General features: G+C 51.7%; 2 protein-coding genes across 10 annotated transcripts in view; both read left to right on the forward strand.

Annotated features, from left to right (window-relative positions):
• The window catches only part of SIN3A (SIN3 transcription regulator family member A), a 73592-nt gene extending 59562 nt beyond the window's left edge, over positions 1–14030 (forward strand). For 5 of the 6 annotated variants that reach the window (XM_055319904.1, XM_055319905.1, XM_055319902.1 and 2 more), the window contains 4 exons: positions 1663–1755; positions 2548–2642; positions 10000–10207; positions 12682–14030. In XM_055319904.1, coding sequence (XP_055175879.1) covers positions 1663–1755; positions 2548–2642; positions 10000–10207; positions 12682–12912 — 627 coding nt within the window. In that variant the 3' untranslated portion in view covers positions 12913–14030. Of the gene's footprint in view, positions 1–1662; positions 1756–2547; positions 2647–9999; positions 10208–12681 lie in introns of those variants that run through there. The other variant, XM_055319906.1, reaches the window with a different exon arrangement.
• A 1432-nt stretch (positions 14031–15462) lies between these two features.
• Positions 15463–27238, forward strand: MAN2C1 (mannosidase alpha class 2C member 1). Of its 4 annotated transcripts, none has more exons than XM_055319846.1 (26): positions 15463–15597; positions 15719–15844; positions 16554–16677; positions 18002–18072; positions 19347–19524; positions 19833–20022; positions 21279–21385; positions 21569–21679; positions 22032–22124; positions 22260–22376; positions 22578–22673; positions 22775–22920; positions 23232–23355; positions 23639–23760; positions 23864–23949; positions 24080–24235; positions 24392–24502; positions 24601–24742; positions 24984–25088; positions 25169–25325; positions 25414–25557; positions 25874–25983; positions 26074–26153; positions 26241–26389; positions 26492–26601; positions 26689–26903. In XM_055319846.1, the coding sequence occupies exons 1-26, from the start codon at positions 15500–15502 to the stop codon at positions 26834–26836; spliced, it is 3201 nt and encodes a 1066-aa protein (XP_055175821.1). In that variant the 5' UTR covers positions 15463–15499; the 3' UTR covers positions 26837–26903. The 4 variants fall into 4 exon arrangements, with proteins under 4 accessions (XP_055175821.1, XP_055175819.1, XP_055175818.1 ...); XM_055319844.1 differs by having other exon boundaries at positions 24405–24502; positions 24648–24742; XM_055319843.1 differs by lacking the exon at positions 26492–26601 and having other exon boundaries at positions 24405–24502; positions 24648–24742; positions 26689–27238.
• Positions 27239–27289: the final 51 nt, after the last annotated feature.

Raw genomic sequence — 27289 nt, forward strand, 5'->3', positions numbered from 1 at the left:
TTCTTTTCTCTTTTTTTCTTGTCTTCTCTTTCTCTCTCTCTGCATGCATGCCTGCCTTCCTTCCTTCCTTCCTTCCTTCCTTCCTTCCTTCCTTCCTTCCTTCCTTCTTTCCTTCCTTCCTTCCTTCCTTCCACACCCAGAAGCAGAGACACAAGCAGGCTCCCTATGGGGAGCCCGATGTGGGACTTGATCCCAGGACTCCGGGATCATGCCCTAATCCAAATACAGCCAAAGACGTTCAGCCCCAGAGCCACCCAGGTGCCCTGAGACAGTTATTTTCAAATCTGTTTTGCATGTATTATGTTCTTTTCATGTTTTAAATTTTACTAGCATGTAGGAATTTTTAAAGCTTCTCTGGAAGAACTGGCTTCTAGTCCGGTTAACGTATTGACCATGTGGCCTTGAAAAGTGAGAACTCTGAATTTTAGATTTTTCCCTGTGTAAAATGAAGCAGGTTGAAATACATGATTCTCAAGCTTCCTTCTGATCTTCTGCATGTGATCGGGACAGTGATCTTGTCTGCAGTAAGCTGTTAGGATAAGGGCATTGAGAATCTTGGAATTCTGACAGAGGTCTCATGTGCCACCACCATTTAATAGTTCTTTTGTGCAAAGCATGACTTGTTTTTGCCTTTAATCAGTGTATTGCTTTTACATATGAATTTTTTAGAAAATCATACAAATAATGTTAGAACTCAGAATTATAAGAACTTCAAATATGATTGATACTATTACAGCAAATCACTTGTTAATATATGTTTTGTGTTCCTTACACCATAGTGGATGTGATGCCTTGGTATTTTATTTCATTATTTTATTTTATTATTTTATTATTTTATTTTAAGATTTTATTTTTAAGTAATCTCTACACCTAACATGGGGCTCAAACATACAACCAGGATATCAAGAGTCACATGGTCTACCAAGTGAGCCAGGCACTGCCTTGCGTGGTAGTCTTCATAGCAGTAGAATTGATTGCTGCTCTTGGTTGGGTTTGATGTTTTTTACTTCACTTTGGTATAAGAAGTTTCCTTTTCTTTCTTTCCTTCTTTCCTTTTCTTCTCTTCTCTTTTCTTTCATGGTATCGGCTTGTTAACGTTTTTGTATTAAGTTCCAGAAATGGGGAGATCCCTGGGTGACTCAGCAGTTTGGTGCCTGCCTTCGGCCCAGGGTGTGATCCTGGAGTCCCGCGATCGAGTCCCACATCGGGCTCCCTGCATGGAGCCTGCTTCTCCCTCTCCCTGTGTCTCTGCCTCTCTCTCTGTGTCTCTCATGAATAAATAAATCTTAAAAAAAAAAAATTCCAGAAATGGAATTATTGGGTGAAATGGCATTGACATTTTATGGTTCTGGCTTTATGCCGTATTTCTTTCCAATGAACAAAATAAGTTTAAAACACTCTTACATTGATTATTGCTTCAGCTAATGCAAGGGGTATGAAGCATGAAATGGTGCTTTTTGCTCTAACCTTTCATTGTGCTGGTAGCAAGATTGGACTTTGCCTTTTTATAACCTGCCTCCTAAACTTTGGAGTACCTGCCTCATCTCTTCAGTTAAAGTGAAGTTTTATAACTTTATTGCCTCCCTACCTCCCAACCCTTGAGCAGCTAGTTTATAGCTTTGGAGATGATCTTTTGTTTACACTCTGCTTCCTTATTTGCAGCTTATGTTTATTCAGAGCCAGGGCCAGGTTCAGCTGACCATTGAGCTCTTGGATACAGAAGAGGAAAACTCAGATGACCCTGTAGAAGCAGAGGTATGGACAAGTATATTGCAGAAACTGTGTGCTTAGAGAGCTATCATATCCTGAGACTGCCTAGTTGATGGTCTTCTAGAAGGCCAAGACAGCCTCAGGCATGTTAAGAGTCAGAACCTGATGTTTAAAGTGCAGGCCATTCCAGCCATGTGTTCAACGGAAGGGAAGGGCTACCTGGTGGTATATATTTAGGGTTCATGGCAGTCTTATGTAGCCATCAGGAAAGCCATCTATCAGGACATCTCATGGTTGGCAGCCTTTCTATTTTTCTTCTAAAGTATAAGAAACAACAAAAGAGGTATCATCTGCCCGATATCAATGTTAATGAGAGATGCAAGCCATGTGTGGGATATTGAGGGGATATGGAAGGGAGATTGTTGTTCTGTGGGAATATTGACTCCTAGTTGCCAACTCTTTGAAAAATATTTTTGAGATGCCAGAAGTCCAGATTTTAATGTGAAAGATACTGATTTTCAGACATTTGCCATTGTTTATTCTTTAACAAAACCCTCTGTGGGGAAATAAAACTTGTCAGTGAGCCAGTCTCTACCCCTTTCTGACTTTGGGTAACTTTTAAGTATCTCACACAAACTTTGAGTTTTGTTACCTAACAGGATTTTAAAGCTGTGGGTCAGTACCAGGTAACAGCATGTTATTATGGAAATATATTTTTGATGTTAAAATATAAAGGTTTTTGACATTTTAGTCCTAGAGCTTGCTAGACTTCCTAAGGAGGATGGAGTCTAGTTTCTGTTCGCTTTCTCCATTCCCATTTTGTGTTTATAATCCTAGCGTTGGTCAGACTATGTGGAGCGATACATGAATTCTGATACTACCTCTCCTGAGCTTCGTGAGCATCTGGCACGGAAACCAGTATTTCTCCCAAGGTGAGTGAACTGAGTCACATATTGGTAGTATATATTTGCACAGCGTTGAGGAACAGAAAGTTAAATGACTTTCAGATCCTTGGTTTTTGCTTACTCAATTGGCTCTTCTGTCTGCTGAATAGCAAGGTCACCGAGGACACTAATTCAAAGTTTCTGTGGCTGTTATAACATGCGCTTACCTTGGATCATGTGCCAAAGCATCGGAGAATCCAGAGTTTTGAGAATCAGCAGTAACTTTCCTATATTGGTTAGGAGTGTGTGTCAGTCTCTAAACTTTGATGATTCACTAGGAAGAGACTCACAGGACTCAGCATGTAGTCATACTTACAGTGATGATTTATTACAGTGAAAGAATACAGAGCTAAATCAACAGGGATAAAAGGCATCTGTGACAAAGAGGAAGCCACATGTAAGCTTCCAAGAGTCCTGTCCCATTGCAGCCACATGGGATGCTCTTAATTCCTCCCAGCAACAAATTATGACAATATGTTAAAATGCTGTCTACCAGGGATGCCTGGGTGGCTCAGTGGTTGAGCATCTGCCTTTGGCTCAGGGCATGATCCTGGAGTCCCAGGATTGAGTCCCACATCAGGTTCTTTGCATGGAGCCTGCTTCTCCTCCCTCTGTCTGTCTCTCATGAATAAATAAAATCTTTAAAATAAAATAAATAAAATACTGTCTACCAGGGAAGCTCATTAGGAGATTCAGTGCCAGGGTTTTTTATTGGGTGATAGTCATGTAGGCACTCTCTCCCTAGCACATACAAAATTCTAGACTCCCAGAAAGCAAATTTTCAGATTAAACCATATATTTATGTGAATAGTTTAGATACAGTGACCCACTTTTATTGCTTAGGGAATGGTGGCACCTCTCCCAAAATCCAGGATTCCAGAACCCAGCCAAGCAACAATCTTTAAAGCAGACCTTTCAAAAGATAGCAATCTTACCAAAAATAGTAAGATAACTAGGAATAAATGTAACCAAAGAGGTGAAAGACTCGTACTCTGAAAACTATAAAACATTGATGACAAAAATTGCAGAAGACACAAAGAAGTGGAAAGACATTCCATGCTCATGGATTGGAAGAAGAAATATTGTAATGTCTATACTACCAATGCAATCTATGCATTTAATGCAATCCTTATCAAAATACCTCCAGCATTTTTCATAGACCTAGAACAAATAATCCTAAAATCTGTATGGAACCTCAAAAGACCCTGAATAGCCAAACAGTCTTGAAAAAGGAAAGCAAAGCTGGAGGTATCACGACTCTAGACTTCAAAGTGTATTACAAAGCCGTAGTAATCAAAACTGTATGGTACTGGCACAAAAATTGGCACATAGATCAGTAGAACAGAATGGAAAATCTAGCAATAAACCCACGATTTATGTGGTCAATCTTTGACAAAGCAGGAAGAGAATATACAGTCTTTTCAACAAATGGTGCTGGGAAAACTAGTCAGCTACATGCAAAAGAATGAAACTGGACCACTCTCTTACACCATATACAAAAATAAACTTAAAATGGATTTTAAAGACCTACATGTGAGACCCGAAACTATAAAAATCCTAGAAGAGAACACAGGCAGTAATTTCTTTGACATCAGCTGTAGCAACATTTTTCTAGATAAGTCTCCCGAGGCAAGGGAAACAAAAGAAAAGTAAACTATTGGGACTTCATCAAAATAAAAAGCTCTGCACAGTGAAGGAAATAATCAACAAAACTAAAAAGCATCCTACGGAATGGGAGATTTGCAAATGACATATCTGATAAAGGGTTAGTATCCAAAATACATAGAGAACTTACACAACTCAACAACCTCTAACACAAATAATCCAGTTAAAAACGGCAGGGGTGCCTGGTGGCTCAGTCACTAAAGCATCCAACTCTTGATTTCGGCTCAGGTCATGAAATCAAGCCCTGCATCTGGCTCCACTCTTAGTGGGAAATCAGCTTGAGATTTGTCTCTCTCTCTCCTTCCCCCTCCTTCCCACCCCTTTCATGCATGAATGTACACACTCTCTCAAATCTTTAAAAAAGGGGGGGGGCGGGGAGAAGACATGAACAGACATTGCTGCAAGGAAGACCTACAGATGGCCAAATGAAGTATGAAAAGATGCTCAATGTCACTAATCCTCAGGGAAATGCAAATCAAAACTGTAATGAGATATTGCCTTACACCTGTCAGAATGGCTAACAACAAAAACACACACCTCATGCTGGCAAGGATGTGGAGAAAAAGGAACCCTCTTGCACCATTGGTGGGAATGCAAATTGGTGTAGCTACTGTGGAAAACAGTAAAACAGTATGGAGGTTCCTCTAAAAATTAAAAATAGAGCTACCCTGTGATCATACTACTGGGTATTTACCCAAAGAATACAAAAACAGTAGGTCAGAGGGATACATGCACTCCTATGTTTATAGTGGCATTATCTGCAACAGCCAAGATATGGAAGCAGCCTAAGTACTATTGATAGATGACTGGATAAGGAAGATGTGTGAGATGGAGATAGATAAAATGGAGTATTATTCAGCCATAAGAAAGAATGAAATCTTACCGTTTGCAACAATATGGGTGGAGCTAGAGTATTATGCTAAGTGAAATAAGAGAAAGATAAATACCATAGGATTTCACTTATATGTGGAATTTAAGAAACCAGCAAAGGGGGAAAAAAAGACAAAAAACGGGATCCCTGGGTGGCTCAGTGGTTTAGCGCCCGCCTTTGGCCCAGGGCGTGATCCTGGAGTCCCGGGATCAATTCCCGCATTTGGCTCCCGGCATGGAGCCTGCTTCTCCCTCCTCCTGTGTCTTTGCCTTTCTCTCTCTCTCTCTCTCTCTCTCTCTCTCTCTGTGTGTGTGTGTGTGTAATTAATAAATAAAAAAATAAATAAAAACAATAGAGAACAAACTGATGGTCACCAAAGGGGGGAGAGAAGTAGGGGGTTGGGTGGTATAGGTGATGGGGATTAAAGAAAGCACTTGTCATGATGAAAGTGTTGAATCACTATATCGTATATCTGTAACTACTACAATACTGTACATTAACTATATTAGAATTAACTTTTTAAAAACAAAATATAGCTCTCTTTTGAAGATAATAGGAAAAAACCCACAAAAGATAACAGTCTTAGGTTTGCTATATTCACTTCACAGAATTTTAAAACTTTCCTTCCTATTTATAGGCAAAGCCTATTGTTGGTCCTTTATCTGAGGATGAAAAGGGAGTTTCAAAAGTAGAAAAAAGAGGTTTTGCTCTAGTAAGGTGGCTTTCTTCCTTCCCAAAAGCTTGGAATTGAAATCTCATGTCTTACCTTTCCGGGAAGGTATTACTCCAATATGGACGGTCCCACACTTACAGTAGTTTGACTTAAATGATTTTTGGACTTTGATGCAAAAACAATACACACTCACTAGAAATCACACTTCAAATTTTGAATTGGGTCTTTTTGTAGGCTAGTGATTTGTGGTATGATCCTCTTGTGATGGATTCTGGGCAGGAGCTGCAACTCCCAGTCAGCCTCATGTTCGGGGGTCCAGAACTGATACACTTAAAACAGTTCTGTATCCACACAACCACTTTGTTTCCATTTTCCATACAGTAGTCAACAGATTACATGAGATCTGCAACACTTGATCATAAAATAGGCTTTGTGTTAGATCATCTTGCCCAATTGTAGGCTAAGGTAAGTGTTCTGAGCACTTTAAAGTGGGCTGGGCTAAGCTGTGATGTTCCTTCAGTAGGTTAGGTTTATCAAGTGCATTTTTGACCTACAGTATTTTCAACTTATCGAGATGTAACCCCAAAGTCAAGGAAGATCTGTGTTATTACTAGATTGAGCCCTAATCAGAACATGGAAAGGGGTGTGAACAGAAGGGTCCCACCAGTCTTTTCATTCTTTGATTCATTCAGCAGGCTTTGAGCAGCTGTTCCATGCCAGGCCTCTCTTCAACAAAACAGACTTAGTCTGCGGCCTTATGGAATTGTACGATAAACATATCATGTGTTTCTCACCAGGTTGGCCAAGTTTTTAAAAGATTTATAACCTGTGTTGTAGAGGGTGCGGGCTAGGAAGTCACTTTGATATTCTCTGAGGGAAATATAAATAAATTGATAGAATCATTCTGGGGCCAGGGCAGTTAAAAGGTATGGGACTTTTACCCTACAACTTTGGTTTCTAATAATTTGCCTTACAGCTGTTATAGCTGAGGTTCTCAGGTCTTTTTGGCCTTGAGATCCCTTATATTCTTAGAGACTGAATAGTCCAAAAAGCTTTTGCTTATGTGGATTATATCAGGTAATACAGCTTTTTAAAGATTTATTTTACAGGGCAAGAGGGATTGCATGCGTAGGCAGGGGCAGGGGGAAGAGAAAGAGAAAAAAAAATTTTTTTTTTTTAAGATTTTGTTTATTCAAGAGAGACAGAGAGGGGGGCAGAGATGTAGGCAGAGAGAGAAGCAGACTCCATGTAGGGACCCCGATGTGGGACTCAATCCTGGGACGGACTCCAGGATCATGCCCTGACCTGAAGGCAGATGCTCAACCACTTAGCCCCCAGCCGTCCTGAGGAAGAGAATCTTAAGCAGACTCCCTGCTGAACATGAATCCCATGACCCTGAGATCATGACCTGAGCCAAAACCAGGAGTCTGACACTCAATCACCTAAGCTACCCTGGCACCCCTTTATCTAGTTATATTACCATATTAGAGATTGGAGCTGAGTAAACATTTAAAATGTTTACTTGAAAAACACTAAACCCATATAATATAAGTAACACTTTAATGAAAAGCTATTTTAAAACATTAGTGGAAAGAGTGACATTGCTTTGTATTTTTGCAGATCTGTTTCCTGATTTAATAGAAAATAGCTGGATTCTCATATCTGCTTCTATATTCAGTCTATTCCACTGTGTTGTTTGATTGAAATGTGTGAAGAAAATGTGGCCTTACTTAAATACATAGCTAGAAAAAGAATTTTCATATGCTTTCAGATAATCATGGATATTCTTTGACATGACATCAAAAATCTTCCCAGTGGTAGTTTCTTAAAGGTTTGGGGTGCGTGGGTGGCTTAGTCGTTTAAGCCTGCCTTTGGCTCAGGTCATGATCCGAAGATCCTGGTGGGATTGAGCCTGCTGCTCCCCCTGCTTGTGCTCTGTCAAATAAGTAAATAAATAAATAAAATCTTTATTTAAAAAAAAAAAAAGGATATAAAGGGGAGAAGCAGTCACTCCGATGAGCAGGGAGCCCGGTGTAGGGCTCAATCCCAGGATCCTGGGATCATGACCTGAGCCGAAGGCAGATTTTTAACTGACTAAGCCACCCAGACACCCTTTTATTGTTTGGTTTGTTTGTTTGTTTTTTAAGATTTTATTTATTTATTCATGAGAGACACAGAGAGGCAGAGACATAGGCAGAGAGAGCAGATTCGGTTTCATGCAGGGAGCCTGATGCGGGATTTGATCCTGGGACTCCAGGATCACGCCCTGGGCCGAAGGCAGCGCTCAACCGCTGAGCCACCCAGGCTGCCCATTATCGTTCATTTTTCGAGAAAGTAGCTGCCAACACATACTCCAGGATGGCTATAGTCCATTGTTCTTTCAGGTAAAAATAGTGATCCATTTGCCGCTCAGGCAGTGCTCAAGTGCTTTCCTTTGAGAATCCCTTTGTGCTTTGGCACACTAGGGAGCTGTATGTATAGTTCCTATTTTACTACACAATATATTAAAAAGACATGAACTAAGGGACTGGGATTTGACAAGATATGTTACTTTTTCATCAAGGACTTTTTTCTTTAAAGATGTATTTGAGAGAGAGCGAGCAGCAGGGGTGGCGAAAGGGAGAGAGAAACTTAGACTCTGCTGATCACAGAGCCTGTCACAAGGCTCAATCTCCCAACCCTGAGATCATGACCTGAGCTGAAACCAAGAGTTGAACACTTAACTGACAGCAGCACCCATCATGGACAGTGTTTTGTGGGGTTTTTTTTTTAAGATATTTATTTATTTATATTTATATTTATATTTATATTTATTCATGAGAGGCAGAGGGAGAAGTGGGCTCCCTATAGGGAGTCTGCCGCAGGCCTTGATCCCAAGACCCCGGGATCGCTCCCAGAGCCAAAGGCATATGCTCAACCGCTGAGCCACCCAGGCGTTTCCCCCATCATCGACATTCTTAAACCAGCTTGCCTTTTTTAATTTATTTGGGAGAGAAAACTTGGAGCAGGGGGAGAGGGAGAGAGAGAAGCATACTTCCCATTGAACAGGGAGCCCGATGGGAGGCTTGATCCCAGGACCCTGGGATCATGATCTTAACCAGCTGAGCCACCCAGGTGCCTCCAGCTTTCCTCTTTTAATGGCCAGAGCATGGCCAGAGAAGACCACAAAGATTTCTAAGGAGAGTTTGGTGCTACCAACATTTGTATTCACCATTACTTTTGCACTACCAGTGTAAATGTAAACATAGGAAAAAAGGTTTTTTATATGTTTCAATATTATTATGTTTTAGTATTATAATAAGAATAGTTTTGATCTCCTGAAGAGAGTCTTGGTACACCCCTTGGGGGTCCTTGGGCCAACGATCTGCCATCCTACAGAAAAGTATACAAAGATACAAACTGGAAATGTTTTTCATAGCAAAGTATTAGAAACAATATCACTGTCTAGCTGACAGCCTTTCTCAGCTTACTTCTGGAGAGAATTCAGCTCTTATATACCTGCCAAGGCATCCATCGATGTGAATTGTCTTGTTAACTTTGTATGTAGAAATCAGGAGTTATGTACTGTTGTTGCGGGGGGGGGGGCAGGGGGTGGGAGGGATTGAAAAAATAGGCGTTCAAATAATCTTTGTCCAGTGGTTCAGATGAAGATCTCCGGTTGATTTCTGTTAAGGAATGGTTAAATTGAGGCATGTTACTCTGTAGCAAATCAAGAGAATGTGACAAATCTTTGTGTCCTGAAATGAAAGGACTCTTTACACTAAAGTGAAAAGTTGAGAATAATAGGATAATATTTATAGTATATTCCTGTTTTGTTTTTAAAAACATCCCAAAACAGAACTATGGTGAATGATTACGTATGTGGAGACCTAGAAGGTTTTAAATCAAAACTACAATCAGTGGCTACCTCTGCCAAGACACATGGCCCGGGGGTAGGAGATGGTTAAAGATTTCTGCTTTTTATCCAATGTATCTCTGCATTTGAAACTTTTTACAATGAAGCCATTAGAGTTATATGTAACTAAAATTGTGATAACTGCTTTAAAGGCATATGATAAGGAAAACCCCTTTGAGGGGACTCTTAGGAATCTGCATCTAGATGAGCTCTGATAATGCAGGACTTCTCTGATTTGTAGGAACCTGAGACGGATCCGGAAATGTCAGCGTGGTCGAGAACAGCAGGAAAAGGAAGGGAAGGAAGGAAATAGCAAGAAGACCATGGAGAATGTGGATAGCCTGGATAAACTGGAGTGTAGATTCAAGTTGAATTCCTACAAGATGGTGTATGTAATCAAGTCAGAGGACTACATGTATCGGAGAACAGCGCTGCTCCGGGCTCATCAGGTAAGAACCAGTTACTGGAACTTCTCTATACCTCTCCCTCCCCAGCCAGTCCCAGGCCTAACTCACTGGTTTCTTTTCCTTTTTTTTTTTTTTTTTTTTTTAAGATTTTTTTTAAAACATTTTAATTTTTTTTTAAGATTTTATTTATTTACTCTTGAGAGACAGAGACACAGGCAGAGGGAGAAGCAGGCTCCGTGCAGGGAGCTAACTCACAGGTTTCTGATGGTTTCTCTCCCTTTATGAGAACCACCTCTTGGATTTGAGAAGTGCTGAGTAAGCAGGTGTATTAGTCTGTTAAAGACGTCAGAACAAAGGACCATAGACCGTGGCGGAAATGTGTTGTCATGTACATTCTGGAGGCTAAAAGTCAGACATTGAACTGTTGCAGAGTTGGTTTGAACAGGGCTGTGAGGGAGCCTCTTCTCCGTGCTTCTCCTGGTACCCAGTGTTTTGCTGGCAGTCTCTGGCTTGCCTTGGCTTGCAGGTATCCGCCTTCCTCTTCCTCACGCAGTGTCCTTCCTGTGTGCCTGCGCCCAGCTTTCCCTTCTGAAAGGGTGCCAGTCATCCTGGACTCCAGGTCCACCCCACCATAGTCTGATCATACCCTACTAATTATGTCTGCAACAACTTTATTTCTTAGTTAGGTCATGATCTGAGTTACTGGGGTGAGGATGTCAGCACAGTGATTTACAGGGGACACAGTTGAACCCACAGTATCTGGTACCTCAGCGAAGCTATTCCCGGCTCTTTTGCTTTCCAAGTGGTATTCTTGTATGAGTTCTGTTTGCATTTGCTATCTCAGATGTGCAAGCTTCCTGGTGGTTTCGTAGCAAATACTGTGCCAGGCCCTGGTCTATAGCCACGAAGTAGATAGTGTGGCACGCACCATCAAGGGAAGAAACCAGTTGAAGTGACCGTGGGTAGCTGGTGTGCAGGCCCTGTTTAGGGGTCCTTTGGATGTGATGCTTGAGGTCTGAACAGTGACAAGGATCCAGCCTGGTAAAGAATTGAGGGTTGGTGTGCTTTCTAGGTGAAGGAAACTAGCAAAAGCAGTGCCAGAAGAGAGGAAAGAACTCGGCATGTTTGAGAAACTAGATGCATCAGCATGGCTCAAGCCAGAGGGCGGGTGGCATACTTGGAGTTAAAGGGCAGGCAGACATATCATTACTAGTCTTATAGACTGTGGTTTGGATCTTGTTTGCGATACATCAGGATGTTGTTGACAAGGATGGCTTGGACTGCTGTCCATCCCAGTGGGGATGATTTGGGGCATGAAATTGGAAGGGCAGAGACTGCTCAAAAGACTGACTGCTCTTGTCCAAGTGAGATGTGATGGTGACCTGGTGGGCTACCAGGGTGGCGGTGGGGAATTGTAAGAATTAGATCAAAGGTACAATTTGGAGATTAACAGTTGCCCGTACTAATGTGGTACTAATGATCGGAGGTGAGTAGGTAAGAGAAGGAATGTCCAGAATGATGCCTGGTCTTTTTTTTTTCTTTTCTTGGTTTTATTTGTTTCTGCTTGAGTAAATGGGCAGTTTAGGGGTGTAATCTGTTGCTAGGAAGAAGGGTTGGGGGCACATCAAGCCCTGTGTTTTGAACTGGTTAAGTTTGAAAGGACTACGAGAGCATTCAGGCGGGAGGTGTTAATGGACTTTTCTCAGGATGCTGTGGGTTGTAGGTCTGATGTGAATTATTTGGGGAGTGGGGTAACACCTAATTCATCTTTGTATCCCCTCCTCTGCCTCACACATGGGCACCAAAAAGTATTCACTGGATGGGTAGGTAGGGGCGTAAGCCTGCCCTGAAGATTTCCAGCGTTGCATAATACCGTGAAGGGAAAATGGGTTTCATGCCTTTCATCTTACGCTGCCTGACGGAATGACCTAATAGCTGCAACTCATTGTGTCTCATTTGGGGTACATTAGAAGCAGCTAGGCTGCTAGTTTAAAAATGCAGATTGATGAAAACGAGGAAATCTGTATTTTTATTAGGTTCCCTAGTTGATACTAATGAATACTAAAAATGAGAAGTACTGAACTAGTTCTGCTCGACCCCGTGTTGGCATTTCTTCAGGGGCTTTATGGGTTCTGACTCTTTACGTGCTCTACTCTTTAGTCTCTTTCAATTTTCTTCTTTAGGGAACCCTGGGTGGCGCAACGGTTTGGCGCCTGCCTTTGGCCCAGGGCGCCATCCTGGAGACCTGGGATCGGATCCCACGTCGGGCTCCCGGTGCATGGAGCCTGCTTCTCACTCTGCCTGTGTCTCTGCCTTTCTCTCTCTCTCTATCATAAATAAATAATAATAATAATAAATTTTCTTCTTTAAACAGAGAACTCCTAACTAACCAGTAGTATCAAAGGCTTGACTCTACATCTTTTTCTCTGCTGCTTTAAGAGAAAATTAGGCTTTGTATGTGAAGGGGTTTCTATTATCTTACTTCATGCTTTTTTCCTCCTTGTTCTGTTTTGCAGTCCCATGAGCGTGTAAGCAAGCGGCTACATCAGAGGTTCCAGGCCTGGGTAGATAAATGGACCAAGGAGCATGTGCCCCGGGAAATGGCAGCGGAGACCAGCAAGTGGCTCATGGGTGAGGGGCTGGAGGGCCTGGTGCCCTGTACCACCACCTGTGACACAGAGACCCTGCACTTTGTGAGCATTAACAAGTACCGTGTCAAATATGGCACAGTGTTCAAAGCCCCATAACTGCAAAGCCAGAGCAGATAACTTGAGGGGTGTGCGTGTGAGGAGCACATGCACTCACACACACTGAAGAAACAAGGAAGATGCCTTTCAAGCCTCACTGGGCCTCTCTGGGACATGGCCACCTGATGAGTGTGTGGCTGGTGTAACCTGGCACCAAGTGGGCTACATAGAAGGAACGTGGATACCTTACAAAAGCCAGAGCTGGAACTTTTCCCAAGGGGTTTGGAGTATTAGCCTTCCCTGGAGGGGAAGGAAATCCATGCAAGCACAGAGACATGCAGCTTGCTTGCACACACCAGCAGAGCTAAGACTGGAGTCTCCTGGGGCCTGCCCTTCGATGAAGGAGCCAGATGCTGTTCACACCTTGACTGGATGGGCACCACTGACAGCCTGGGGAAGGGCCCACCGCTCAGATGGATTGTAACTCTGATGGCCACTGCTCCTCCCCTCCCCCCAAAGGAAAAAAAAAAAACTGGATTGGATTTTTTTTTTTTTTCCTGGTCACTCGAGCACATCTAGATCACCCATTAGATTTTATCTGGGACCTGCAGTTTGGCTTTGGGATTGATCATCTTGTGGGTTTTTCCTGACGAATCCCTCGCTGCCCACCCTTTACTCTCCTCTGGTTCTCAACCTCAGCAACTTCAAATCCGTCGTCCTTTTTAGCTCCCGTGGAACTGTTTTGTACCTGCTTCTTTACTAGTCTACCCTAGTGCCATCCACCAGCTTTACTCTCTGACACACACACACACACACACACACAAATTTTAACTTGGTTTTTCTTTTTTTTTTTTTGTAAATAATGTACATACTGTCGATTTTTTATTAAAAGAAATATGCTTTGATGTGCTAGCATAACTGCTCTAGCTTCTTGTGTACCATAGTTCTATGTGGCTTCAGATTTAGTACCTATGAACAGATGTACAAGACATTTATTACACTTTTTACCAAAGGGAGTTACTGTTGTAGTACTTTTGTGTAAAACTTGTCTTCCCCTTGCCCCAACTTTTTTTCTTTCTTTCTTTCGTTTTTTCCCCTTCTTTATTTTTTTCTTTTCTTTTCTTTTTTTTCTTTTTTTTATTTTGTAAATAAATAAAGCTTGGTTCTTACTTAAGGAATGAACTCTCAACCCAAGTCCCTTGTCCTCACCAGACAACTATTGTGGATTGGGGATTTGGGCTTCAGTTCCTTAATCCTCAGCACAAATGAATTTGCTTTAAATAGTTAACAGTTCATTGCATTTGTCCCAAGTCAAAATATTCCAAATTTCTAAAATAGAGTACTTCATTCTTTTAGTACATGTTTTCCCCCTTATTTCAACTGTTTGGAAGTATTTTCTATTTGGGTAGTTGTCCAGCTATTTAGTTTGCATTTTTTGTGTATTGTTTTTCTTATCCTTAATTGGAAATGGGGGTGAACAACTTAAATACCAAACCAGTATCTGAAAGAAATGTGTACAGGTGTGTGGTATAAATGGGGTTGGGAGAGAGATTTGCTACTGCAATATATTTTTAATTACATAGGTTTAGAGCGGCAGACCAGACATTTAAACAGTGATTTAGGATTTTTATGTCTTCAGCCTGGAGTCTCTGAACAGAGACCAACAGAATCCCCCCCCCCCCCCAGTACTGTGATAGATTTATTCTCCATCAACCATTACCCTCGTCTGTTGTAATCAAGTGTTTTGTGTGGGTTTTGTTTCCTTAAACCCCCCCCACCACCACCACCAAAGACTACAAATTTGGAGGCTTCTGAACTTCAAAAACACATGGTATAGACTTACCCAATCTTAGACTTTTTTGTTGCAGGGGGAACAGGAGAGTCTGAATAGGGGTGGTCCAGGAGCCCTGGAGGAGGAGGTTGTAGGGGGAGGCTGGGCCAGGGCCTGACTTGGAGGCACAGCAATACATTACGGGGAAAGATGTTGCGGCTCTTCCAGCAGTAGCTCACCACCCCCCCTCCCCGCGCACTCTAGGTCAAGCTGACTTGGAATCCTGGGGGGAGGTGATGGGGTCCGGCGGGGGCCCGCCCCAGCCGCCGGCGCTCCTGGGGTCACGTGCAGAGCACCCACCTGCAGGTCGGCGTCTGGCTTCGGGGCCCAGGTCGGGAGAAACCCGGCCCGCCAGGACCGCCGAAAGAGGGGGCCCCGCCCGGCGGGGGTATCCCAGCCCCGGGCTCGGGGCGCAGCGGCCCATCAGCCGGCCACCTGCGGTGCCTCCCGTTCGCGTTCTGCGCTCCGCCCGCTTTCCCTGCGATCTGCGCTGGAAATGTGAACTTGGTCCGTGTTTCCATTAAGATAGCAGGGCTAAGGAGTGAACCTCTTTCTTGGTCACGGTCTCCGGCCCCGCAGCGCCTGGCGTCCCAGCGGGGCGGCGCAGCCCGGCGAGCGGCCGCGGGGAGGGCGCGCCCGGGGGCCTCTGGCCTCGCCGCGCTGCCCTGCGAGCCGGTGCTCCCGGCAAAGCCGTCCGGGCGGGGGGCCGGGCGCCGCCGGAACCTTGGGGCCCCGGCCGTGCGCTGCGCCGGCCGCCGCGGGGCCGGGCCTTCCGGGGGGGCGCGGGCGGCGGCGGCGGCGGCGGCGGCGGCGGCGATGGCGGCCCCGGCCCTGAAGCACTGGCGCGCCACGCTGGAGCGCGTGGAGAAGTTCGTGTCGCCGCGCTACTTCGCCGACTGTAACCTCCGCGGCAGGTGGGGCCCGCGGGGAGGCCCGGGGGGCGGGGGGCGAGGGGCGGGGCGAAGCGGGGGGAGGGGCGGCCCGGGCCCACCTGCAGCGCGCGCCGCGGCCCCTCCCTCCGTCCGTCCTGCACAGGCTCCTCGGGGACACCTGCCCGCTGGCCGCGCTGTCCAGCTTCCTGACGCCCGACAGGCTGCCCTACCCGGAGGCCGTGCGCCAGCACTTCCGCCCCGCGCAGGTCGGCGACAGCTTCGGACCCACGTGCGTGACGGGGCGGGGGGGCGGGGTCCGCGGGCAGCTCACCCCACGCCGCTGAGGGGCCGCGCCCCCACGGCAGCCCCCTGGGCAGACACCCGGCCAGCGGCACCCGGCTGGGGCGGGGACGGGGGCTAACTCCCCGCCGCCGCCTCCCCCCTCCCCCTGCTCCTCCCCCTCCGCCTCCCCTCCGCCTCCTCCTCCCCCTTCCCCCCCCCTCCACTTTTTCCCTCCCCCTCCTCTCCCCCTCCCCCTCCTCTCCTCCTCCCCCCTCCTCCCCCTCCGCCTCCCCCTCCTCTCCTCCTCCCCCCTCCTCTCCCTCCTCCCCCCTCCTCTCCCTCCTCCCCCCTCCTCTCCCTCCTTCTCCCTCCTCCTCCTCCCCCCTTCTCCCCCTCCTCTCCTCCTCCCCCTTCCCCCTTCCCCCTTCCCCTCCTTCCCCCTACCTCCTCTTCCCCCTCCCCCCCTCCTTATCCTCCCCCCACCTGGTACACCTAGACACCCCTCCATCAGACACACAGGACCGAGACCAGACCCCTGACACCTCTGCCTTCCCGTCACCCTTCTGCCCACCACATTGCTCTGTTCTTGCCAGTCCGAGCTGCATACCTGGTGATGCTGCTGCAGATGCTTGGTCCCCGCTGACCCTCAATCCGAGGGAGTCTGGCGGAAAGGCAGAGCTACCACCCTTAGGTCCACCACGATGGCTGTCTTGCAGATGGTGGACCTGTTGGTTTCGGGTAGAGCTGACCATCCCGGAGGCATGGGTGGGTCAGGAAGTACACCTTCTTTGGGAAAGTGATGGAGAAGGCCTGGTGTGGCGAGACGGACAGCCTGTCCAAGTAAGTAGCCGTAGCCCAGGGACAGGTGTGGCTGCATGCCAGCCCAGGCCTGTGAAGAAGCCACAGCGCAGTGGCTCTGCCTGCAGGCTATCAGGATTTCAAGACTGGGGAGGTTGCTGCTTGGGCCCTCATGTAGTAGGTCCCTCTCATATTGGGAAGCTGAACGGATGGCTAGGGGTCCTAACATAATCAGTGCTAAACCAGCGCTGCCACTGACTGGCCACTTGCCCATTCTGGCCTGAAAATACTTGCTAATCGGGTACAATGATAAGAGATACCGCAGATCCATCTATTAATCCTCTCCTTGGTGCCAGGTACCAGACTACTGGCTTTGCAGACCATATCACTTTTTATTTTTAGTTAATTTTTGTTTTGTTTTGTTTTTTTAGAGGCAGGAGGGGCTGAGGGAGAGGAAGAGAATCGCAAGCAGGCTCCCAGCCCAGTGCTGAGCCCCATGGGGGCTCCATCTCACAGCCCTAAGCTCATGAGTCGGACACTGAACCCACTGAGCCACTCAGGCACCCCTATTCTTAGTTTTTAATATATGTAGCATAGACTTACGGAGGGAAACTTTCAAACAGTTCTGGATGATATGAGGTAAAAGCTTAAGTCCTCTTCCCCTGAAGTAATTAATCTCTCTGTCACAGCTTCCCCAATTCCCCAGACAGAACAGCTATTAAGTGTCTCCTTTATGCATCCAGCCACACCAGGTTTAATCTCTATAATCATATGTGGTGGGTCTTTATCCCCATTTACAGATAAGGAAACTGAGATATATAGAGGTCAGTTCACTTGCTCAGCTTCCATTCCAATTAGACTAACTTCCCGTCTCAGGTGAGGACTGTTGTTCTTTTTGTATAGAAAGATAGCAAACCCTTCCCTCCCTCTCTGTCTCCTTCCACTGGCTAAGCTGAAGTCTCCTGAGTGCTGTCTCTGGGCCAGGCCCTATGCTAAGCACTGGGGATACGGCAAAGAATGAGGCAACCCTGCATCTGACTTCGTATAGTTCTTCAGATACTCATTCAGTGGTACAGAGGGCCCCAGAAGCCATACCCAGACCTCCTGCTACCTCCCCCAGACCCTTCCCATGAGAACAGCGGCTTTTCTGCTGGAAACAGGTGCCATTTGGTGATCATGGCACTCTGGCTGCCATGGGAGTTGGGCACTGGCTACCAGGGGTCCGGGATTTGTCAATCTTGGCCTTTCTTAGGAGAGAGGAGCCATGGCTGGGGCCTAGGCACAGAGGCCTGACTTTGCTCAGCTTCTGTTTCACCTGAACTGTCCAAAAGCCTCAGGGCCTCTCTTTCACTCCACTCCTCACCAGGGTTTGACCAAAGAGGGGGAGAAGACCAGCTATGTCCTGACTGACAAGCTAGAGGAAGGAGACCCCCGGAGGTGAGTGAGTCCCTGTGCCCTGCTCGACCCCCTGTGGGGGAGGGAGGGCCCCAGTGGGTGAGCAGGAGCTGAGGCCCTCAGTGACCCAGCAATGGCCACCTCCAACACAGGCTTCCTCCGATCTCACAATCTGTTTTTAAAGAGTAGGGTTTATTCCCCTGACTAGAAAGATACTGTCTGCCTTCTTGTGGTCAATACAGAAAAGCACAAAGAAGTTAATGACTCCCATTATCCCACCACCGAGAACCTAGAGATGACCATTATTAATAGTTCAGCATTCGCCTCAGAAACCCATTTAGGAATAGTTCTTCCTTAAGGTTGTATTTCTTTGACACTTTGTATCCTGGTTTTTTCTTGTCTCATATCATAACATGGACATTTTATGCCACCATTCAAAACTCAGACAGAGGGGCACCTGGGGAGCTGGCTCAGTGGTTGGGTGTCTCCTTCAGCTCAGGATTTGACCCCAGGGTCCCGGGATTGAGTCCGGCGTCAGGCTCCCTGCATGGAGCCTGCTTCTCCCTCTGCCTGTGTCTCTGCCTCTCTCTCTCTCTCTCTCTCTCTCTCTCTCTCTCCCTCCCTCTGTGTCATGAATAAATAAATAAAATCTTTAAAAACAAAACAAAATAAAAAACAAAGCTCAGACATCATATTATTGTTTTTTTAATATTTGTTGAGTGCCGTATCTGATGCTTCCAGATACCGGCCCTGTGATGGCAAGTAGTATAGTCCCTGACAGCAGGGGCGACTCACAGATACTTACATAATTGCAAAACCAGGGGGCCTCTAAAAGCAATACCCGGAGCTCAATATGGGAAAGCTGTCCCAGACTTGGGAGAGGGGTGGGAGGAGGGTAGGGCAGGCCTCTCCAAGGAAGTCCCCGTTGCTCTCTGAAGGCTGGGTGGAACACAGCACAGGCTACCGCGCCGCTCCAAAGAATGGCCCACCCTCTTGGCCACTGGGTCTTTGCCCTCAAAGACTGGACCTGGGGGATCCAAACACGTTTTTAATAAGTGAAGAGGGTTCTGTAAAAACAGTTGTGGAAATGGAAATAAAAGGCTGAGCAGCAGCTTAGTTCACACGGTTCCCAGCTCGGTTATGAGGCAGAAGGCTCATCAGCAGGACAGGACCCTCTTGCCCAGTCAGCCTGACATGTGGGATCTTCTGGGTGGTGGATCCTGGGGGGTCGGCGGATGCCTCCATGGTCCTCCCGCCCCGAGCCCCCAGGGTCTTGTCCGGGCCCTCAGCCTGAGGCTGCCTCCCCACCTTTGTAGCCTGACCCTCTATGTGGAAGTAGCCTGTAATGGGCTCCTGGGGGCCGGAAAGGAATCCATGATTGCAGCCCCTGACCCAGAGAAGAAGTTCCAGGTGAGCCGGGCTGAGCTGGCCGTGTTCTACCGGGATGTCCACAGTCTCCTGGTGGATCTGGAGCTGCTGCTGGGCATAGCCAAGGTACTGGACATCCCTGGCCCACCAGCTAACTCTAGAGCCCTTCCTGGCCCCTGGGAGCAGGCCGTTCCTTGGATCGGGCAGTTGGGGTCTGGGAATCCAGAACAGGGAGGCGGCTCCTGCCTGCCTGAGTACTGAAGGGCTTCCTATGCAAAGGGGAGGAGGAAGACTTAGCAGGGGGACCCAGGAGGAGCAACAGGTGGGAGGTTGGGAGGAGCTCTACTGAGAACTGTTGACAGACCAGCTGGGGCCTGATTCTGGAGACCCCCGCTGGCCCCAGACGGGGACTAAGGGGCGGAACCCCGCTGCAGGGCCTTGGGGAGGACAACCAGCGCAGCTTCCAGGCCCTGTACACAGCCAACCAGATGGTGAACGTGTGTGACCCTGCCCAGCCTGAGACCTTCCCTGTGGCCCAGGCCCTGGCATCCCAGTTCTTCGGCCAACGCGGAGGAGAAAGTCAGCACACCATCCATGCTGTGGGGCACTGCCACATTGATACAGGTAGGGCTGCAGCTGGCCGGGCTGGCAGGGCGAGGCGGGAGTGCCCCTGAAGCCCTGGCCCTGCCCTGGAAGCACTGTCTCATCCCCAGCAAGCCCTTGCCCCACCTTGGACCTCAGTTTCCCCCATTTGTAAAATTGGGCAAGGGAACTGAACTGCAGGCTTTGCTAGGTGTGGCTGCATTTATTTCTTTCAACAAAATCTGATGCCCCGTGTGGCCCTTGCTGGGTACTGGGAGGTAAGATTATAGAGACCAGTGACTGTAAAATAAGCACTTAGCCTGATGGGTCAGGAGGACTCCAGACAGGCTTCGTGGAGGAGGTGACTTCTGAACCGAGTGAGAACGAGGGAGAGTTTGACAAGTATCTACACGTCCTCAGAGAGGAGTGATGTAGAAATAATGGAGATGGGGCTACAGCGCAGGGGCTAGTTTCCAGGGCAGGGGTACCAGGAGTCAGCTTTGAACTTGAGGAGTTTGCAGCATCTGTGAGGTTTGTGGGAAATCTGCATTTTTAAAAAGATTTTTAATTTTATTTTATAATTTGAAAGAGAAGGAAACATGACCAGGGGTAGGGGCAGAGGTAGAGGGAGAACAGACTCCTCGCTGAGCAGGAAGCCCGAGGCAGGGCCCCATCCCATGACCTGGGACCATGACCTAGACACTTAACCCACTGAGCCACCCAGGCACCTTGGGAAACCTGCATTTTTACCAAGCTCTCGAGGTGCGAGTTCTGACACAGCCAACCTCTCTGAACCGTAGAACAAGGGTTTTCTGTGCTGTGCCGAGGTCCGCAGTGGACCGTGGCAGTTCCCCGCCGGTAAGGAAGGAGCCGGGGCCTAGTGGTCAGGATGGCTGGCCTGGGCACGCACACCCATGTGGGGACGGTGTGCGCCCTCTTCTGGGATATCCATCAGTGTGCTAATCCCTGTCACCTTTTGTAGGATCCTTTCGGGAGTGGGGTCTCAGCCTCAGGGTGAGGCTATTCCGGAGCCTGGGCCTCCATGTTCTGACCTTTAAACTGACCGCCTCCTTTGCCCACCCCCTACTCCCACCTTGCAGGAGTGTCTTGAAGTGAAAGCTCAGGAGGGATGCCAAAGGGCCTTGCTGGGAAAGGGGCCCGGGTTGGGGGAGGATAGCCCTCTGGAGGTCTAGGCTGGGCCCGGCGGGGTTGGGGGGGGGCAGAGGTGAGGCTGGAGATCTGTGGGGAGCTGGGAACCCTGCTGCCTTCCTTCCACCTCCGCCCCCCTCTCCTGCCAGCCTGGCTTTGGCCCTTCAAGGAGACTGTGCGAAAATGTGCCCGGAGCTGGACAACAGCTGTGCAGCTCATGGAGCAGAACCCGGACTTCGTCTTTGCCTGCTCCCAGGTCAGAGCGCAGCTGTGCGGGGCACCTGGCCCCCGAGGGGTCTGAGGCTGAGGTCCTGAGGGTTTGTCTCACACCTGAGGAGGAGGACTCTTCCCCACCTCAGCTGCCCAGTGCTCCGGATGCTCAGGCTTGGGTGGGGTCCTTGTCACCCTTGACCCAGCATGGGCCCCACCTGCTCCGCAGGCACAGCAGCTCGAGTGGGTGAAGAGCCACTACCCTGGCCTGCATGCCCGGCTCCAGGAGTTTGCCTGCCGAGGGCAGTTTGTGCCTGTGGGGGGCACCTGGGTGGAGATGGTAAGTGCAGTGTGTACCCCTCGGCTGTAGCCGCCTGTCCTTGGCTTTGCCAGCAGGTGGCTTTCTGCAGGCCCTTCATACCCTCCCTGAGGCAGCACTGTTAGTTCCTGGAATCCCAGGGCCCGGGACCCAGGGGGGCGGAGGATCTCAAGCACGGTGGCAGGGAAGCCCGCCTGGGAACCCCCTCCAGCAGGTAGACTGCTGGGCCCGCAGCGCAGAGCCGGACGTCCCTGGGCACGGACCGTAAACCTGTGAGAGCCCTGGGTGTGTTGAGCGGGCTGGGCCTGCCCCCGGCTCCTGGCCATTCCCCACCTACGTGACGTGCGCTGCCTGCGTCTTTACTCACTTCCAGGACGGGAACCTTCCCAGCGGAGAGGCCATGGTGAGACAGTTCCTACAGGGCCAGAACTTCTTCCTGCAGGAGTTTGGGAAAATGTGCTCGGAGGTAGGCCGGGAGCTGCCGCTGCTGCGGGCAGGTGGGACTGAAGCATCGCATGAGCCGCGAGAGGCCGACGCCTGGGGCTGCTTCACCAAGAGCCCCAGGCCCGGGCTCCGTATCCCAGAGGCCTCCTCCCCACAGTTCTGGCTCCCAGACACGTTTGGCTACTCGGCACAGCTCCCCCAGATCATGCGCGGCTGCGGCATCACGCGCTTCCTGTCCCAAAAACTGAGCTGGAGCTTGGTGAACTCCTTTCCGGTGAGCAGACTGCGAGGGACCTGGGTCCCCGCCCGGCCTGGTCATGTCTCCCCTGGCTTACAAAGGGTCCTGGGCTGGCCACCCAACCCCCACCCGAGGGGCTGTGCCTTCCCCACGAGCATGCGACAGGCAGGGCAGGTCCGTAGTGCCCAGCCCGGCCTCGGCTCTGACTCTGGCCCTCGCCTGTCCCTCTGCCCCCAGCACCATACTTTTTTCTGGGAGGGGCTGGATGGCTCCCGCGTGCTCGCCCACTTCCCACCTGGTGACTCCTATGGGATGCAGGGCAATGTGGAGGAGGTGAGGGGGCACCCGGGGGGCGCCGGGCGGGGGGCGGCAGGCTGGAGAGGGCTGGGTGTCCTGTCCTGGGCTGACCTGTGTTGCCCTGTGCCCGCCTCCAGGTGCTGAAGACCATGGTCAAAAACCGGGACAAGGGGCGGACCAACCACAGTGCCTTCCTCTTCGGCTTCGGGGACGGGGGCGGTGGCCCCACACAGACCATGGTGGACCGGATGAAGCGGCTGCACAATACAGACGGGCTTCCCAGGTCTGGCCTGGCCCCCCAGCAGCCTCAGCGCTGACCTTGCCCTTGCCCACAGCCCCGCTTTCCACTCAGAGGTTGGGCCCCTCCTCCCCGGACCTCCCTGGGGAAGAGCTGCAGTGGGAGGGGGCTTAAGTACCACCCCCGGAAGTCTCCTGGTGTGTCTGGAACTGGCTCCGTGTGGACAGGGGGCATGGGGGGGGGGCAGGAGGGCCTCTTGTCTGTCGCGGCCGGATCTCTTGTCCCCTCTGACATGGTGGGAGGGTGAGCCACGTGGCACCGCAAGGTCCAGCAACCCAGGCTGTGGGCTCCCTCAGGGTGCAGCTGTCTTCTCCGGGGCGACTCTTCTCCGCCCTGGAGGGTGATTCAGGCCAGCTGTGCACGTGGGTCGGGGAGCTCTTCCTGGAGCTGCACCAAGGCACCTACACCACCCATGCGCAGGTCGGGAGCTGCTCCCCGAGCCCAGTCCCAGCAGCGACAGGCCCCCGGGGAGGAGTAGCTGGGCCAGGGGCCCAGGAGGCGGGCGGAGTGTCCCTGAGGAAAGCAGCCACGGGACGAAGGGAGAAGTGTGGGGCCAGGCCAGCCAGGAGAGGCTTGAAGGGAGAAGTGTGGGGCCAGGCCAGCCAGGAGAGGCTTTATGCTGGCGGCCCCAGGGAACTGCAGGGCTCTGAGCACCTGAGGGCTTTGGAAGGTGCCCTGGGACAGATGCCCCCACCCTGCTCAGATCAAGAAGGGGAACCGGGAGTGTGAGCGGATCCTGCACGACGTGGAGCTGCTCAGCAGCCTGGCCTTGGCCCGCAGTGCCCAGTTCCTGTACCCGGCTGCCCAGCTGCGGGACTTGTGGAGGTCAGTCCGGCTTCGGCCTGCCGCCACCCTGACCTCCCCCGACACCTCTGTGGCTGCCCTCCTGGCTTCCCCGCATTCCCATCCCTGCGCTTGGCTCCTGCAGGCTCCTGCTCCTCAACCAGTTCCATGACGTGGTGACCGGAAGCTGCATCCAGCTGGTAGCAGAGGAAGCCATGTGCCACTACGAGGGTGAGGCCGATGACATTCCCGCTGCTGTCCCTGTCCCCGACGCCCAGGGCGGAGCCCAGAGTGTCCTGTGGGATCCTCAGGGGTCATCCCAAACCTACCACCTGCCCCTGACCAGCCAGCCTGTCCTCAGATATCCGTTCCCGTGGCAACATGCTGCTCAGTGCCGCAGCTGCAGCCCTGTGCATGGGGGAGCCAGGGCCCGAAGGCCTCCTCATCGTCAACACGCTGCCTTGGGAGCGCACCGAAGTGTTGGCCCTGCCCCGCTCTGGTGGGGCTCACAGCCTAGGTAGGAGCCGGGGGAAGGCTGTGGCTGCTGCAGGAGGGTGGGGGTACCACCCTGGGGTCCCCCCCATGAGAGGGGAGGGGGCGGGAGGAGCCACGTGCCCCACCCAGCCCTCAAGCTGGGCCCCCAGAGGTCAGGGAGGGCTGCACTGATGCCCAGGCATCATGCCCAGCCCTGGTGACAGTGCCCAGCATGGGCTATGCTCCTGCTCCTGCCCCCACCTCACTGCAGCCTGTGCAGCCCCAGCAGCCTGTATTCGTGGTGCAAGAGGTGAGTACGGCCGCCCCGGGCCATCCCTAACATGTGAGGGTTCTGAGCTCCCTAGGCGGAGCAAGCCATGAGGGTGGGTGGGCCACGGGTACTCTCAGCTGTGGGAAGACCCTGCAGACTCAGCTGCAGGACCTCTCCCACCAAGACTGACGGTTCTGTGACTCTGGACAATGGCATCATCCGAGTGAGGCTGGACCCAACTGGTTGCCTGACGTCCCTGGTGCTGGTGGCCTCCGGCAGGTGCTGACTCCTCACTGCCTTCTTCTGCCTGGCAGGTGGCTCCCAGACCCCGTTCCCTCTGTCCCCAGGCCACAGTACTGCCAGAGCAGCCCTCGGTGGCTCTGGACCCACACGGGGCAGGGCAGGCTGGGCCAAGGCCCCTGGTTCCCGGGGCCTACTTTCCTGGCCCCCACCCCACCTCAGGCAGCTGGAGAGACCATGGTCATAAAGTTCTGAAGCACCAGTCTCTGCATCCTTCCAGGGAGGCCATTGCTGAGGGCGCCGTGGGGAACCAGTTTGTGCTGTTTGATGACGTCCCTCTATACTGGGACGCATGGGATGTCATGGACTATCATCTGGAGACACGGTAAGGTGCGGGCAGGACCAGGGTGGAGTGGCCCCTGCCCCCGCCTGCCCTGGCTCAGCCCCGCCACCCCACACCCTCAGGAAGCCCGTGCTGGGCCAGGCGGGGACCTTGGCGGTGGGCGCCGAGGGCGGCATGCGGGGCAGTGCCTGGTTCCTGCTGCAGATCAGCCCCAACAGCCGGCTCAGCCAGGAGGTCGTGCTGGACGTCGGCTGCCCCTATGTCCGCTTTCACACCGAGGTACCAGAGGGCCGGGTGGCGGCCTCCCTCGGGTGTGCGGCTGGTGAGGAAGGATCGCCCGGCCTGCATGTCTGTCCTTCCACCCCAGGTGCACTGGCACGAGGCCCACAAGTTCCTGAAGGTGGAGTTCCCTGCGCGGGTGCGGAGCCCCCAGGCCACCTATGAGGTCCAGTTCGGGCACCTGCAGCGGCCCACCCACCACAACACCTCTTGGGACTGGGCTCGATTTGAGGTCTGACTCGGGGTGTGGGGCGCAGGATCCTGCCTGGTGGAGAGGAGACTAGCGCAGTGTGGTCAGGAGGGCGGGAATCCATGTTTGCTGGGCCTGTGTTAGGTGCTGTGTTCAGTCTGACACCCGTACCCATGGGTGGGGTGACCCCTTTGACAGAGGAGGACCTGAGGCCTAGACAGGTGGGACGGAGTGCCCAGGCTCCTGCGGTGGGAACCGAGCCCCTGTGGGGTCCCAGAGCTGGCCCTCATTGTAGCGACAGGCGCCCTGGGCACGGGAGGCCGCAGGGCCACCGAGCAGGGCCGGGGTCTGCCTCCAGGTGTGGGCGCACCGCTGGATGGACCTGTCGGAGCACGGCTTCGGGCTGGCGCTGCTCAACGACTGCAAGTACGGGGCCTCGGTCAGAGGCAGCGTCCTCAGCCTCTCACTGTGAGTGGGGCCCGCGGGCGCGGCGGGGCGGGGCGCGGCAGGGCGCAGGTCTTGGGGGCTTGCGGCCCATGCGCGCCCCCCGCACCGCAGCTTGCGGGCACCTAAAGCCCCCGACGCCTCCGCCGACATGGGCCGCCACGAGTTCACCTACGCGCTGATGCCTCACAAGGGTGAGCGAGGGGCCAGGAGCCCGCCCGCCCTCCTCCGAGCCTCCTCTCCGCAGCGCACCCACGCCCCCCCCCCCACCGCGCTTCCAGGCTCCCTCCAGGACGCGGGCGTCATCCGCGCGGCCTACAGCCTCAACTTCCCGCTCCTGGCGCTGCCCGCCCCGGGCCCCGCGCCCGCCGCCGCCTGGAGCGCCTTCTCCCTGTCGTCGCCGGCCGTCGTGCTGGAGGCGGTCAAACAGGCAAGGGGCGGGGCGGGCGGGGCCAGCGGCGGGGCGGGCGGGGCCAGCGGCGGGGTCCGCCCACCACCCCACCCACCGGCCGCCCCACCCCCTTCCCCGCAGGCGGAGAGCAGCCGGCAGGGCCGCACGCTGGTGCTCCGGCTGTACGAGGCCCACGGCAGCCACGTGGACTGCTGGCTGCACACGTCGCTGCCGGTTCAGGAGGCGGTCCTGTGCGTGGGGGCCCGCAGGGGGTGGGAGCCCCGTCCTGCCCTGCCCGTGCGGGGCCCTCATGCCACCGCCTCGCCTCTGTTCTGCAGCTGCGACCTCCTGGAGCGGCGCGACCCTGCTGGCCACCTGCCCCTTCGGGACGCCCGTCTGAAGCTCACCTTTTCTCCCTTCCAAGTGCAGTCCCTGCTGCTGGTGCTGGGGCCCGCCCGCACCGAGACCCTGCCCCTGGGGTTGTGAGCGTGGAGGGCTTCGGGGGTTCCTGGCTCCTGCCTCCCCTCCTGAACAATAAACCCATGACTCAGGAGCCCCGCCATAGTAGTGCCTGCGCACTCCCCCAGGGCCTGTCCTGGGGGGCTGGGGGGCAGGGCACGATCGGAGCTTACGCGTGTGCAGGGTCTGGGTTGCAGACACCCCCCACCCCCAGAGATTGGGGATATCGGTGACCAGAGCTGGCTGAGAGGAGGCCCAGATGGGGGGGGGGGTCCCTGGCCTCCCAACAGTTGGGCAGTGACTGGTGGCCGTGCTGGGAACTCTGGACTGGAAAGGCTGTGGGCGCCCGCTGCCTGGGCCCGGGTGTCTACACCACCTCTTGGCGGTACCGTCCTCCGGCCTCGGGGACTGGGATGGTCTGCCCCAGTGGCTCTCTGGTCTCCCAAGGCCAGGCAGCAGGTGCTCCCAGCTTGGCCTTCC

The sequence above is a fragment of the Nyctereutes procyonoides genome, unplaced genomic scaffold (assembly GCF_905146905.1).
Source record: "Nyctereutes procyonoides isolate TBG_1078 unplaced genomic scaffold, NYPRO_anot_genome, whole genome shotgun sequence".
NCBI classification, from domain to species: domain Eukaryota; kingdom Metazoa; phylum Chordata; class Mammalia; order Carnivora; family Canidae; genus Nyctereutes; species Nyctereutes procyonoides.

What these genes read in the sequence shown, in the direction of transcription:
- MAN2C1 (XM_055319843.1), top strand. Translation starts at nt 15,500, where the DNA reads ATGGCGGCCCCGGCCCTGAAGCACTGGCGCGCCACGCTGGAGCGCGTG. An exon ending in GACTGTAACCTCCGCGGCAG is followed by an intron (nt 15,598 to 15,718) that starts GTGGGGCCCGCG and finishes CGTCCTGCACAG; the next exon opens with GCTCCTCGGGGACACCTGCC. An exon ending in TGCTGGAGGCGGTCAAACAG is followed by an intron (nt 26,390 to 26,688) that starts GCAAGGGGCGGG and finishes TCTGTTCTGCAG; the next exon opens with CTGCGACCTCCTGGAGCGGC.